Source organism: Tetrao urogallus, assembly GCF_951394365.1.
Source record: "Tetrao urogallus genome assembly, chromosome: Z".
In the NCBI taxonomy this organism is placed as follows: Eukaryota; Metazoa; Chordata; class Aves; order Galliformes; family Phasianidae; genus Tetrao; species Tetrao urogallus.
The window spans coordinates 24255048-24268159 of record NC_136816.1 but is presented as its reverse complement, the minus strand read 5'-3'; the positions used below and the strand labels follow the sequence as shown (position 1 = coordinate 24268159).

The 13112-nt window shown below is 42.5% G+C and overlaps 1 protein-coding gene across 1 annotated transcript in view; it reads left to right on the top strand.

Annotated features, from left to right (window-relative positions):
* Nucleotides 1–5796: 5796 nt before the first annotated feature.
* Nucleotides 5797–13112, top strand: part of ADAMTS19 (ADAM metallopeptidase with thrombospondin type 1 motif 19) — a gene marked incomplete at both ends in the record, with an annotated part of 158118 nt that continues 150802 nt past the window's right edge. Inside the window, 2 exons of the mRNA XM_079548727.1 lie at nt 5797–5881; nt 6689–7299. Coding sequence (XP_079404853.1) covers nt 5797–5881; nt 6689–7299 — 696 coding nt within the window. The remainder of the gene's footprint in view (nt 5882–6688; nt 7300–13112) is intronic.

Genomic DNA, 13112 nt, shown 5'->3' with positions numbered 1-13112 from the left:
AATACAACAACTTTGGCTTACAGATATTGGCCTTAACAAGATTTTTTTTGTGTAAATTCGGGAACCCATGCAAATCACTGGTACCTACACTCTTGAGTGGATCTGACCCAAAATGCAGTTCGAGGAGTTCTTAGAAACAGTAATATCTTTTCAATGATTTTGATTTTAGGAATTACAAAGGACAGCAGTCTAAAGGTAGCTGACTAAAATTGCTACTGTTTCCAAATATTTTTATTATCTTCATGTTGCATTTTCTATTGTTCTTCTGTATAATTCTTTAATATAATAAATCCATTTCAGACTGAGACTGTGTTTCTACTGGCAATGGAAGTATTTTTTACAAGACTCACAATGCTACACAGGGTTCAGAATGGCTGTTTTTACCTTTCCTCTGATAAAAGATAGAAGTTTGAATGTTTATTTGCACACAAAGTTCAGCTATCCACTGAAATGCAAATTAAGTCATTCCTTGCAATCTAAATCAGGAAGAAACTAGTAAGGACATTCTTTTCATGATCTTGAAAAATCAACAATAAACATTTTCTTCTTAAGTTGTTTGAAACTGCAGAGGAAACCAAGCAGAGCTTTCAAATATATAATGTAACAAGAAAATGTAATAAACTTGTTGGTGCCTACAAGCAGATTTTTGAAATTTAGTGCGATGATCTGTTACCATTGTTTATTTTAATACATATTTTGTTATTCTTGTTTTATTTACATTTTATTTAGTTTGGTTTTTTTGTTTGTTTGTTTTTGTTTTTGTTTGTTTGTTTTTTAATCTTCAGGAGGATTTCTACCTCATGCAGCAAAGCTTCTTCCCAAATTAGTAGTAGTTGTGTTCTACTAGTGACCTGCATGCTTAGAATTTGAAATGCAGTTCTTTTAAGTTTTTCCATAAACTAGGAAATATTTGTTGATCATTCTAGACATAACAGAGCAAGTGGTATATTTGCATGACAAACGATCCCCATTCTAGGAATTTGCATACACTCTTCCACATTGTTGCTGAGGAAGCTGTGTGGGACTCAGGTTCATCGGGACATAAGGAATGCCATGCTATCTTTAAGTGTTTTTGTTGTATTTGTTGTTAGTTTGTTTTTAAGCATCTTTAATTCTAGCACTGTGGCACACTTCTCTCTGCAGACTGAGCTTTCTGCAGGTTGCTCACAAAAGAATCAATTTTTCTGAGAATAAAAAGCCAACAAAGGAAAAGAAAGCAATACATGGAATTGTGAAAATCTGTTCTAATTAAATGATGACTGCCAAGCATTCCCTACTAGCAGTGAGTTTTAAGCGTATTTTTACGTATATGCACCACCCACAAAGATCTTGATTAATTTCACAACATGACTTCGTGAGATAGCTTACAAGATAATGACTGTGACTTTGAGAAAGTTTCACCAAATTACATAAGCTCAGTAGGATGATAACACTTCCATAACACATGGAGCAACACGAAAGCAATAGACTGCTGTAAGTTTAGCTTTGCATTTCTGAAGTTTTTGCACTCTAAACTAACAGAGGTATTAAGCTCACAACAGTTCAACACATAACTTACTGCACAGGTCATCTTATCATAGCACTGAGCTGATATATAACCAACAGATTTGCTCCTAAGAAAGATCTGCTAGAAAGAGGTTGTTTCAAGTGCTTTTAAATGCATATATTTTAAACAAATGTTTCATTTTGAGCTTGTAAATAATAATATAGAATTGCAGACTAAATATTCAGAGTTCATGAGCTAATTAAGAGGCAGTGGAAATACACTATTCTGTTCAAGGAATGCAGAGTAAAGTATTTTCTAAGATGAAAAAGAAAACCCAAGACTCATTTAATTTATATATAATTGGGGAAAAATTACATTGGTTCAAAATGTCTCAATGTGAGAAAAAAAAATAAAATAAAATAAAATTAGTTCAACCTGCATTTTCCAGAAGTTTATTTATCCTGAGATAGCATTTGCAAAGTACCCTAGAAACAGAAATATATGTTTCTGTTTCTAATCTCAATGGTCATCTGATATGTAACTATAAAGTAGTAAGCACCCTTCAAAACTGAAAAGATTTTTTTTCCTCACTGATCTCATATATTCTGTTAGGTTGCAAAAATTTGAAATAAGTGAACTCCAAGATTTAAAAAAAAAAGTATCAATGATATCGTCAGTCACATAAAACATATGCACAAATAATTAACCACAAATAATTAGCCATTTCCCTGTGAAAAGGACTAAAGGTTTGGGTTTGTTTTTTTTCTGTTAACAATCACTAGGGGCAATCTTGTGTTTATTGCAAAGCAGAGGTAATTTTAAATTGCTTTTGTATGTATAAGCTTGATAGTTTTACAGTTAGATTATTAAGTAAAAAAAAATAAATCAAGGAAAGGCTCTGATTGACAGCACTGTCCATGCTTCTATACCTGGCATTTAAATGCTGTGATTTGTTCATACTTTTCTTAATCCCTAGAATTAAATCGCTGAAACAGATTCACTGTGTGCTGGAGGGGGGGGAATTCTGGCCGAGTTAACATTACAACTCAGGCAGAGGTAAGACAGTTGCTGTCAGATTTGAATATAAAGAGAAAGAAAGAAGACGACAAACATATTTCGAAAAGACAATTTGAGGTGTCCGTGTGCCATCACTAGCATAGTGTGGTGTCATGAAGGACTTATGAAGAAAGGCTGAGTGAACTGGGTCTGTTCAGCCTTGAGAAAAGAAGACTGAGAGGGGACCTGATCCAGGTCTATAAGTATCTGAGGTGTGGGGGGCAGAATGGTGAGGCCGGACTCTTTTCAGTGGTGAGTGGAGACAGGACAAGGGGAAACGGACATAAGCTGCAGCACAGGAAGTTCCGCACAAATGTGCGAAGGAACTTCTTTACAATGAGGTGACGGAGCACTGGAACAGGCTGCCCAGGGAGGTGGTGGAGTCTCCTTCTCTGGAGATGTTCAAGACCTGCCTGGATGCCTACCTGTGCGACCTGCTGTAGGGAACCTGCTTTGGCAGGGGGTTGGACTCAATGATCTCTGGAGGTCCCTTCCAACCCCTACAATTCTGTGATTCTGTGATTCTGTGACTTTGGCACCTTGATGAGGGGATCCTTCAGCTTCTGGGAGACCTGGGGCTACAGTCTGGCCAGGCCCAAAAGGCCCAATGGTGCAGTGCTGCAAATCCAACACCAGGCACGACTCAAAGAAGGGAAATTGCCGTATCTCCACTGATTTCAGCAAATTCAGGCTGATTTACCTCAATGAGGAAGGACTGAAGAATACACATCCTTTGCCTCATTTTCTGCATTTTTTTCTTTTAGTGAGAAGGTTTGTATAATTGCTATATTTTACAAATCAGCACATTCTGCATTGGATGCACTTGTTATTCTCCAAATGTCCCTCAGAGAGCCAAGACTCTCAGACCCTTCCAATATTAAGCGTGTCTTCACAGATCTAGAGAGGCAAACAATGTATCTTTTCATCGTGCTCTGTTCTGAGTTTAGAGGTAGTATTTAATCTAATTTAATCTAATTTCACAAATGCTATCATGCATCTAATGTTCTATAAAGTAAAAACTATTTTGCAAAGAGGTAGCTTCATGATGAACAAAATAGAAAATCTTTTGTACAGTACAGGTGAATACAATGTTATCTTCTCTGAAAAACAAAACACAGTATGAAATTATTGTTTTATCCTTTTAATTCTCATTCCTCCAGAGACAAACTACCCTGTTGTGGTTTTGTGTGACAGCAGTGAGCAGTGGGTTGTGGGATGCCACCTCCCACTAGTGCTAACCTATGACCAGGCCCTTTGTTACAACTGACAAACACCAGTAGGGGCCCTGTTTTACAGTGAGCTTTCCCCAAAGTCAAGCACTGAAAACTTCCCCCTATTGAAAAGATAAAAGTAAACATAAAATGAGTTGGGGAAATTTGCTGCAGCACTGAATGCTGATTTCAGCCCTCCTTCTGATCCTATTTGGAGGCATGTTTGAAAAGTTCCTCTTTCTTTTGTTGAAGATAAAGTCTAATATACTGAAGTCATTCTCACAGTCTCTTTGCCCCCTTTGCAAGTGCTGAAAGGGCTGGATTCTGCCCTCCTCATGACAGAAGCCATTCCCGTGGCTCCTTAGTAGAGTTACACATGGGAGTGAGAGGAGTGGTCCAAAGGGACCAACATCAGCAGGCTGAAAACAGCTCCTGCAATTCAGGTGTTTGAAACTAGCATACACACAGGCCCTGTCTCTACTCCTTATTCTTGCCAGTTGTTCTCTAAAGCCATGATACAACTGTATCCGCTTTGAACAAAGGTTTTCTCAGTGGGTTTTTTCGATGTTGTCTATGCTTCTGATTTGTTTTAAACAAGGACATACGGGAGTGGTATCTGCACAACATCTCAAGGCTGCATTTTGAAGAAGTTGCGGCCTTAGTTCTGTTTGCTAATTCTCACGTAAATCAACAACTATGTTGTTATGTTCATGGGAAATAAAACTTTACTTGCAATGTGTTTTTAAGTTGACCCAATTATCGGGCAAACACAAATCTGCAGACAATGAAACTTTTCACAAAGTCTCTCTGATTTTGCTCAGTCAATTGTCCCTATTGCCTAAAAAGGACCATTCTGCAGTGACTTGTTTCCCATGAGATCCAGTAATGGATCAGTGGGACTGCTGGGAGACAGCTGGAAACACACAGTCATGCAACACAGCTTTCAGGCTGTTACTAGAGAGATTAGAGTGCAAATGGGAGATGCTTTTGGCTTCTGTGGAGTCAAAACTTTTTTGTTTGTTTGTTTGTTTCTTGTTTTTATTTTATTTTATTTTATTTTATTTTATTTTATTTTATTTTATTTTATTTTATTTTATTTCAGCTCTAACATGTGATTTGTGTTTTTCTTCTCACCAAGCATCTAATGCTTAAGAAGGAATTCGTGCAGCAGTCCCACAGGACACCCTGACCAGCACAGCGCTGTTCTCCTGCTGCACAGCACTCCGCTTTCCCGTAAGGGGCATCGGACCTCTGATATTGCTGATATTATGTAAAGAGGCAGAAACTGTGTTAAGAAATCAGACTCATAGGGAGGCCTTTATGTATTGCTCTGCTTACACTGATCACTTACACTTACACTGATGCTAGATATGTATTTAAGGATTTTGCTCGCCTCCCCATCTAATCCTTGTTCTGCTGACAACGGTTGTAGTGGCAAGCATTGGGTTTCCCTGAAGAGTGGGGTCGCAAGGAGCTCAGTACCCGATTACGGCAATAAACCGCGCACAAAGGGCCCACCACGCTGCACTCCGAACCAAGTACCAGGTCGGGCGTGCCGGGAGCAGGCAGCGGCTTCCCTCCGCGAGACATAGGGCCGGGGCGAGCTGCGCTCCGTGGGCTGGGGAAGGCCCGTGCTCTCGGGGCCCAGCGAGGCTCGGCTGCACCCGGGGCAGCCCGGCCGGCGTCGCGGCGGCGCGGCGCGGGAGTAGTGCCGGGTGCCCGCCCGGGCGGGGCGGGGCGGGGCCGGGCCAGGGCCGACCGGGCCGGGGCCCGGCGCGTCCCGCCCCGTGGGGGTGAGCGGCGGGCGGGGGCAGCGCGGTCGCCGCCGCCGGGGCGCAGCTGCCCGCCCGCCGCCGGGCGCTGTGTGCGCACACGGTCTGCGCTGCCTGCAGCCCTCCTGCCGCCGGCGCAGGGCGCACGGATCCGCAGGCACACGCGGGGACTCGGCTCGCGCTGCCGAGCTGCCCGCCTCGCCGGGGGTGGCTGTGCTCCACAGGGTTCCACGCTCTGTCCTGCGCTGCCCGCGGATCCCCCGCAGGGCCGATGGGGAATAGTGGGAGGATGCGCCTGAGCCGCGTGTGCTGCGTCTTCTACCAGCTGTGCGTTCTGTCCAGCGGGCTGGCCGCAGGTAAGTGCCACCCCCGGTAACCACTGCCCGTTGCGTGCGGGAGACGGCGGTGCTCAAGCGCAGTGCTGCCAACTCGGTGCTGTTTTCCGAGTGAATGTGGGGTGGGTGCGTGCATACAGCTACCCCGTGTATCTGGTTGTGGAGCTGTGTGTATGCGCGTATATATAAACACGGAGTGGCGTTGTGCTGTGAATCTTACGTGATTCACATTGTGATACGGTGTATGTCCAGTGCGTTGGAGTCGCCAGTGATGATAACGCGATGTGGTGGTATTGATGGAGATGCAGTGTGCGCGGCTGCCAGCGGTGCGTGCGCTCAGCAGAGTGCCGCTGGGAGGGCTCATGCATTTGGCTGCACTTTTGGAGTCACTGGGTTTTGCGAACTGTGCTAAGGACAAGGCTGTAATTTTCAAAGTTAGTGTTTTTGTTTGTTTGCTTTGTTTTGTTTTGTTTGTTTTGTTTTCATATATTTAGGGTTTTTCTATTAAAATGCATATATGCTTAAGCTGCAGGAAAAAAATGCCAATTTTTTGTCTAAATGAAAGTTTTGTACAACTCCCTACATGGAGGCGACAGTCGGAAAGAGGAACGCCCCCGGCGCTGCGGGCAGACCGGGAGCGCAGTCCACCCTGAGCCGAGCGGCACGGAGACCTCTGGCGGTGCCAGCCCGCCCCACCTGAGGACAGACGGAGGGGCCCAGTGGCGCCCGCCGTGTCCGGGGGCTGGGGGACCGAGGGAGCGCGCCGCGGGCTTCTGTCCGGCACCGTGGGGTACTCGCTCACGCGCAGCCTCTGCTTCCTTCCCGCAGGGCTCCATGCTTCAGTGGACTCTGAGGAGTGGGAGATCGTCTTCCCCGCGCTCTGGAGCCGGGGCCAGCAGGAGCCAGCGGGCGGCAGCGGCGGGGGGGGTGGCGGCAGCGCCGAGCCCGGCTGCGGTAACCGGAGCAGCGCGCCCAGCGCACCCGCGGCGCCCGGCCCGGCGACGGGCAGCTCTCGGGAAGTGCGCTCCGTCTCCTCCTCGGTGGAGGGTCCGGCGCAGGCCGCAGGGGAGGCGGCCGAGGAGGAGGACACCGAAGATGAATACGAGTCTCAGGAGTTTTACCACTGGCCCCCCCTGCCTCAGGGCTCTGGTGCCACCCCGCAGCTGCCAGCATCACTGGCACCCCCACCACCGCCTTTGGCTGAGGATGGAGACGAAGTGTTGCTGAGGATCCCGGCCTTTGCTCGGGAGCTCTATCTGCTGCTCAAGAGGGACAGCCGCTTCCTTGCTCCTGGCTTTGCTGTGGAGGAACGACACGGGGGCGACAGCAAAAGCCAACAGGGAACTACGCAAGGGCAGCCTGAGAGAGCTTGTTACTACAGTGGTGCTGTGCTTCGCTATCCAGGCTCCTTCGCCTCCTTCAGCACCTGTGGTGGATTGGTAAGATGACCTTGCATGTAGGGGCAGCACCAAGATCTCCATCCCAGGACCATCTTCATCTGCCACTTTTCACTTCTTTTCTTACCTGAGGTCCTCCTGAGTCCTGCCTGTTATCCCAGTTTTTAACCACTTTGCTATTCATCACCAATTTTTAGACCCACTCATTATTTTTATCAAATCTTACCTCCAGATTCACTTATTCTCTCAATTCCTTACTTTTTTTTTTTCTCTTGAATCTCTATACATTCCTGTGCAATGCTTACTTCATCTTTTCTCATTTATCATTAATCTTATGTTGTTCCTCTGTAGGTTCTTGTAGTTTCCTGCCATGCTTAGTCACATTCCTTTTTCTCAGTATTCCCATCTCATCTCCAAACCATGTATGAACCTTTTATTCATCATTTTCATATTCACGTTATTCTAACTTTTGGCCTGCTACTTATCTTTTGCATCTCAGATTTCAGGCTTTTCTGTCTTTTGTACATCTACCAGTATCTTGTCTCCCTTCTTAACTTCATTCTTCCTTTTTTCTTTTATTCTTCTCATTCCTTAGTCCTTTTTGCTCTAACCCACAGCTTTTCCCTAAGCATGATACCTGTAGTCACTTCAATTTGTTACTCCATACCTTCCTTTACTTTCATTTCCTTCATAGAAGTACACCAGGGGTAAGTTCTCAACAGAAATATTAAGAGTCAGATCTTTTCTTGAATGGTTTTTTCTTTAGGACCATTTGACTTTATGTTACCTATTTCATAAAAAATTTCACCTGCTATAATTTCTGTTAGATTACTCCTGATTTTTGCCATGTAAAGACCAGAAGTGGGCGCATTGACAGCAGTAGTAGTGATCCAGGCAGCTTCAATCCCAAGATACTTTGAGGTAGATGAAAAGATTAGGAAGCAGATGGGACGATGTAAAATGATGGCAAGATTTTGAACGAAACTAATAATTATTATTTTTCTCATTGTGGGATGTTATATAGCATCATGAATACATATGCCTGAAGCACTTCACAGAATGTAGAATACAAACAGTAATAATGCTAGGGAGTTAACATCATGGTGACCCTGGTTTGTTTGTTTGTTTTTATGGTGGGTGAATGTAAATCTTTACAGTCACATGGTAGATGCTTTCTGATATTTCTTTCTGAACCTGAACATCTAACTTATTCCATTGTTAATTCATGAAGATATGCCTGTCTATGTTTTATTTGCATGGTCCTGGAATGAGACTGAGTAAAATGTGGAAACTGTTACTACCTATTCATTTGCCTCTTTGGCCTTATTCGAAACTCAAACCCCAAACTGAATGTAGTGGAGAGGGAGCATATATAGATTGACACCAAATAAAATATTGCCTGCACTTCCGCAGGTGAAACTGCTAAGTTTCACACAGCTCTTAAGTGGTTGGCATCTAATTGTTGACATTTTGTCAGACTTTCCAAAGCAGGGTAGCAAAATTATTTGTGGAGATAAATATTGAAAGTCAGTTGTTTGAGAACAATCACATAAAGGTTTTTTGTTATGTTCTGCAAAAACGTTTTATGCTCCTTGTTCTTGTTATAATTATTTTTTCTACATTGCATGTGGTTTACGTTGGAGAAAATATTTGCAAAGAAATTGGTAATAAGAGATAACTATTGCAAATATCTGCTCAGAAGTGATTTATGTCATTGTGTAGCTGTAAATCTGTCCAGTTTAAAAACTGACATTTATTGTTTAAATAGGCTCCAGTGCCTTAGGAGCCCTCTTAGTAATTATTGAAGAAAGCAGACTTTTCCTGGGAGCACAATTTTGCTTTCAGCTTATTGGCAGTCTCAGCATGCATGTGCTGAGATCATGTTTCCCTTTCAGAAGGCTACAACTGGAACACCGATAATGTTCTATGCATCTCAACAAGCTTAGAAGATGTTGTTGATATTGATGGTCGTGTCATCATCCTCAGCCATGTAGTCTTGTTTGCAGTGAAATGAGTGAGCAGCTGTTGTTCTAGAGAGTGTTATTGTGTCAGGTACATAGTTGAAAAATTGCACAGTGATGCTATGTTAAAGTTGTCATAACAAGTCTTCAGTTATTTGTCATTCTTTATTTGGCCATTGCTTGGACTCTATAAATTGCTCTGTTTCCAAAAGTCTTAAAAAAACATCATATGTACATTGTACATCTGCTTCCTTTAGGCCTTTCCCTGCAAGAAGAGCCAGGCGGTATTTCAGATTATGTTTTCTGTTTTAAGATGTAATGATCCATTGAAACTTAACTCTACAAAATTTTATTGTGGTTACTTCCATTACAGTTTAATTTCCATTTTATATATAATGAAGTTTCAGAGAAAACATAGCTTGGGTGTCCTGGATGCACTCTTATTTCATAGCCTTGTGAACTTCGAGTTAGGTTTGCCAGGTGGCATGTGCCTTGCAAAATTAAAACAGCGAGGCACTTAATATATCTCTTAGCTTCCACTCTTCAGTTTTTCTTTTTGGTGTAAAATAGAGTCTCTGTAGACAAACAAAACTTCAACCTTACTTTCTGTGCTTTTCAGGTAGCATTTTAGTTAATGTATTTATTTGGCTGATAAACAGCAGTTATTGTGTCACACAGAAGGATAGCTGAAGAACAGTAGAAGCCAGTAAAATAGGTTTGGTACAATGGGACTATATGTACCCATTGCGGGGTAATGGCCGCAGGTTGTATCAGAGAAGGTTTAGATTAGATATATGGGAGAACTGTTTCTCTCAGAGAGTGGTCAGGCACTGGAATGGCTGCCCAGGGAGGTTGGTGGAGTCGCCTTCCCTGGCAGTGTTCAAAAGGCGTCTGGACGATGTGCTGTGTGATGTGGTTTAGTGCTTGTGGCAATGGTGATGAGGAAATGCTTGGAGTAGATGATCTTATAGGTCGTTTCCAACCTTGTGATTCTATGATTCTATGTCACATCCCTGGAAGCATTCAAGGCCAGCCTGGATGAGGCTTTGAGCAACCTGATCTGGAGGAAGGTGTCCCTGCCTGTAGCAGGGCTGGAGCTAGATGATCTTGACGGTCCTTGCCAACTCAATCTATTCTATGATTCTGTGTGGACCCGTTACTGGGAAATTTGGCTGTAGGGATGGTTTTGAAAGAGTGTGCAGAATCTTCACTAAAATTAATATAAGTCATTACGTAAAATTTCACACCATCCAAATCAGGATGCTGGTGAAGGTTCCAACTTCACAGATTGGAGAGACTTCACATGGGGAGACCTGGCATGCCAGGGACATGCAGGAAATTAAAAAAAAAAGTCTAACATCAAACTGGCAGAAAGAAAGAGGAATGTTCTTACGGATATTTTAGGCATTTTCTCCCTTGAAATTGAATGTGGATGCATTCTGAATAGTTCACTGCAGTTGGATGAAGGACTGCACAGTGCTGAAGCTCCCCTTATTTCCTGCTTCACCGTTCTTGGGAACTTCAGTGGCATTCTTTTTTCTTGAACTGTTTTTCAAGAGCCAGTGATAATAATAGGGATGATAACATATTATATTAATAATGTGAGTATATAAGAGAAAAATGAGAAGTATTTTTCAGGTAATTGCTAAACAGATTCTCACTGTCAGCAGTGGCTTCATTTGGCAGCCTGTCTTAAGAAATAAAGGAAACGTAACTCAACTGATATTTTCTAATCAAACTGAAGACTGGGGATATGTATGGACTGTATATAGATTCTGTCCCTGTGACCTCACTGTACTCTCAGAGATCACATGATCCATGGTGCAGCCTTCTACAAATTGTTGGTAAAACACTCAGAGCTTCTTGCATCCCTTTGTAGCTGAATGAGGTTTGCTGAGTTCATCTGGGGATTCTGTGCTGGTACTTGGGAAGATTAATATAGAGAGGTTTCCAAAAATTCTCCAGCTGTATGCCGACTGCCTGGTTGTTGTTTGTCATTAGCCAAATACCAGGATGCGAGCAGTTCTGCTGATGCCAGTAAGACTGCTGTTTTGGGAATGATGAATTGCAGAGCCAGACCATTAATTATTTAGAGAGTTGTTTCTATGGCGTGTTTGTGTTTTGCTATAATATCTGAAATAAAAAAAAGAAAAGCTTCTGAACAATTGTAAGTAGTAATATAAATTGAATTGAAACTGGTGATTCTTTCAGAGCATATTGTAGCAGAAACTTACTGTAAACTTAGAATTAAGAAGTTTGGCTACTGGTTCTACTCTGCTGCTAGCATGGAAGTTGAAGTAGTCTCACTGCATTTCCCAGAAGAAAGCAGTTAACATTGCAGATGAATTCTTTATCCCCTACTTCATTTCAGAGAGATGTCAGTTTTTCTCTTTTCCTAGTAATGATGTGCTTAGATTAGTTTTCAGGGCTAGGAGTTGATGAGTAGGGATTTCCCCAAGATATCATTTTTCCCTTACCCCTTCTTTTTCCTTTCGATTCTTCTCTCTTTTTCCTGTTCCTTTAACTGAAGCAGTCTGTAATAAATAGACAACAGCTAGGAGCAAGGATTTAAATGTGTTTTTTTCATTCCTGAATCAGTGAGATATATGTGGACTGTTAGGAAATGCAAACAGCAGAAAACTTTACACAGAGGAGGGACAAGAAAATGCAGCTCTTTGCAAATATGCTGTTCATTGCTGTGCTTTGCTGGTTATAAAACTTGTATGGAGATCTGTCTAAACAGACAGTATTGCTGACAGGGTTAATTTGCAGGGCAGAAGCTTCGAAATTAGGCTGTGTGTTTCAATGATTTCAATAGGTGGTAAGAATGCAAAGTGGATCATGGTATATCTACTGGTTCTGTAAATGTCTTTTGAAGAATTAGTATCAGATACTACTTACAGTGGAATTCAATGTGCATTTTCCCAGAGATTTGAGTGGGATTAAATCATACAGCATCTCCAGTCTAGTTCAGTGAAGGGTCTTGTCTAGGAAAGTATATATATGCTTTTCAGGTTTTTTAGTCCTCATTGCCTTTCAAAAGCAGGTATTTCAAAGTCTGGTCAGTTGTTTATAGACAAATAATTGCTGATTTACTACAGCTATACTGTCAGTATCGATTCTGCCAGTATCTGAAAAGAGTGGATACCAGTAGTTATTTATCGTGATGGGATGTGCCAAGTATAGGATAATCGCATTTTAACAAGTAATTTGATCAGTAATGCCTCACTTTACAATAAAATTGAAATACATTAGGATGTGTAAACAACAGACCTATGTTCCTTCTTTTACTTATGAAATTTGTATGTACTACTTCACTAAGGTTCAGAAAAAATCATTAAGCATCATTACAGGAAATAAATTCTCAGTTCTGACAAACACTGTGTTTTAAAGGTGCATTCATTGCATCTTCATTGGGACCCATAGGTTTATGGATGTTCATGTTCCTCAAGTGTTTGTGAAACTAATCTTCACTTACAGTGGCAAGGACATTGTTTTTCCGGCTCTACCTTCTGAACCATCCTCTAGAGGACTGTATGTACAGCAGTTGTCAATAAAGACTGAGGCAAGAAATTTATTGAATACTTCAGCCTTGTGCTTGTCCATTTTTAATTGCCTGTATTACTCATGGAGTAGTGAGTTGAGGGGGAGGAGGGGAGTAGGGTAAGCTTTCTTGTACTTTCCTTTCCTGGTTTATGTACCTGTAGAAGCCTTTCATGTTCTTTGCATCCCTTTCCAAGACCAGTTCCAGTTAGGCCTTTGCCTTCCTGACCCCATCCCTACCCTGCCTAGCAGCATGTCTGTACTCCTCTCAAGGTACCTGTCCCTGCTTCCAAAGGCCGTTCTTTTTCCTCTCAAGTTTGAACAGCAGGTCCTGGTCAGACATGCTGTTCT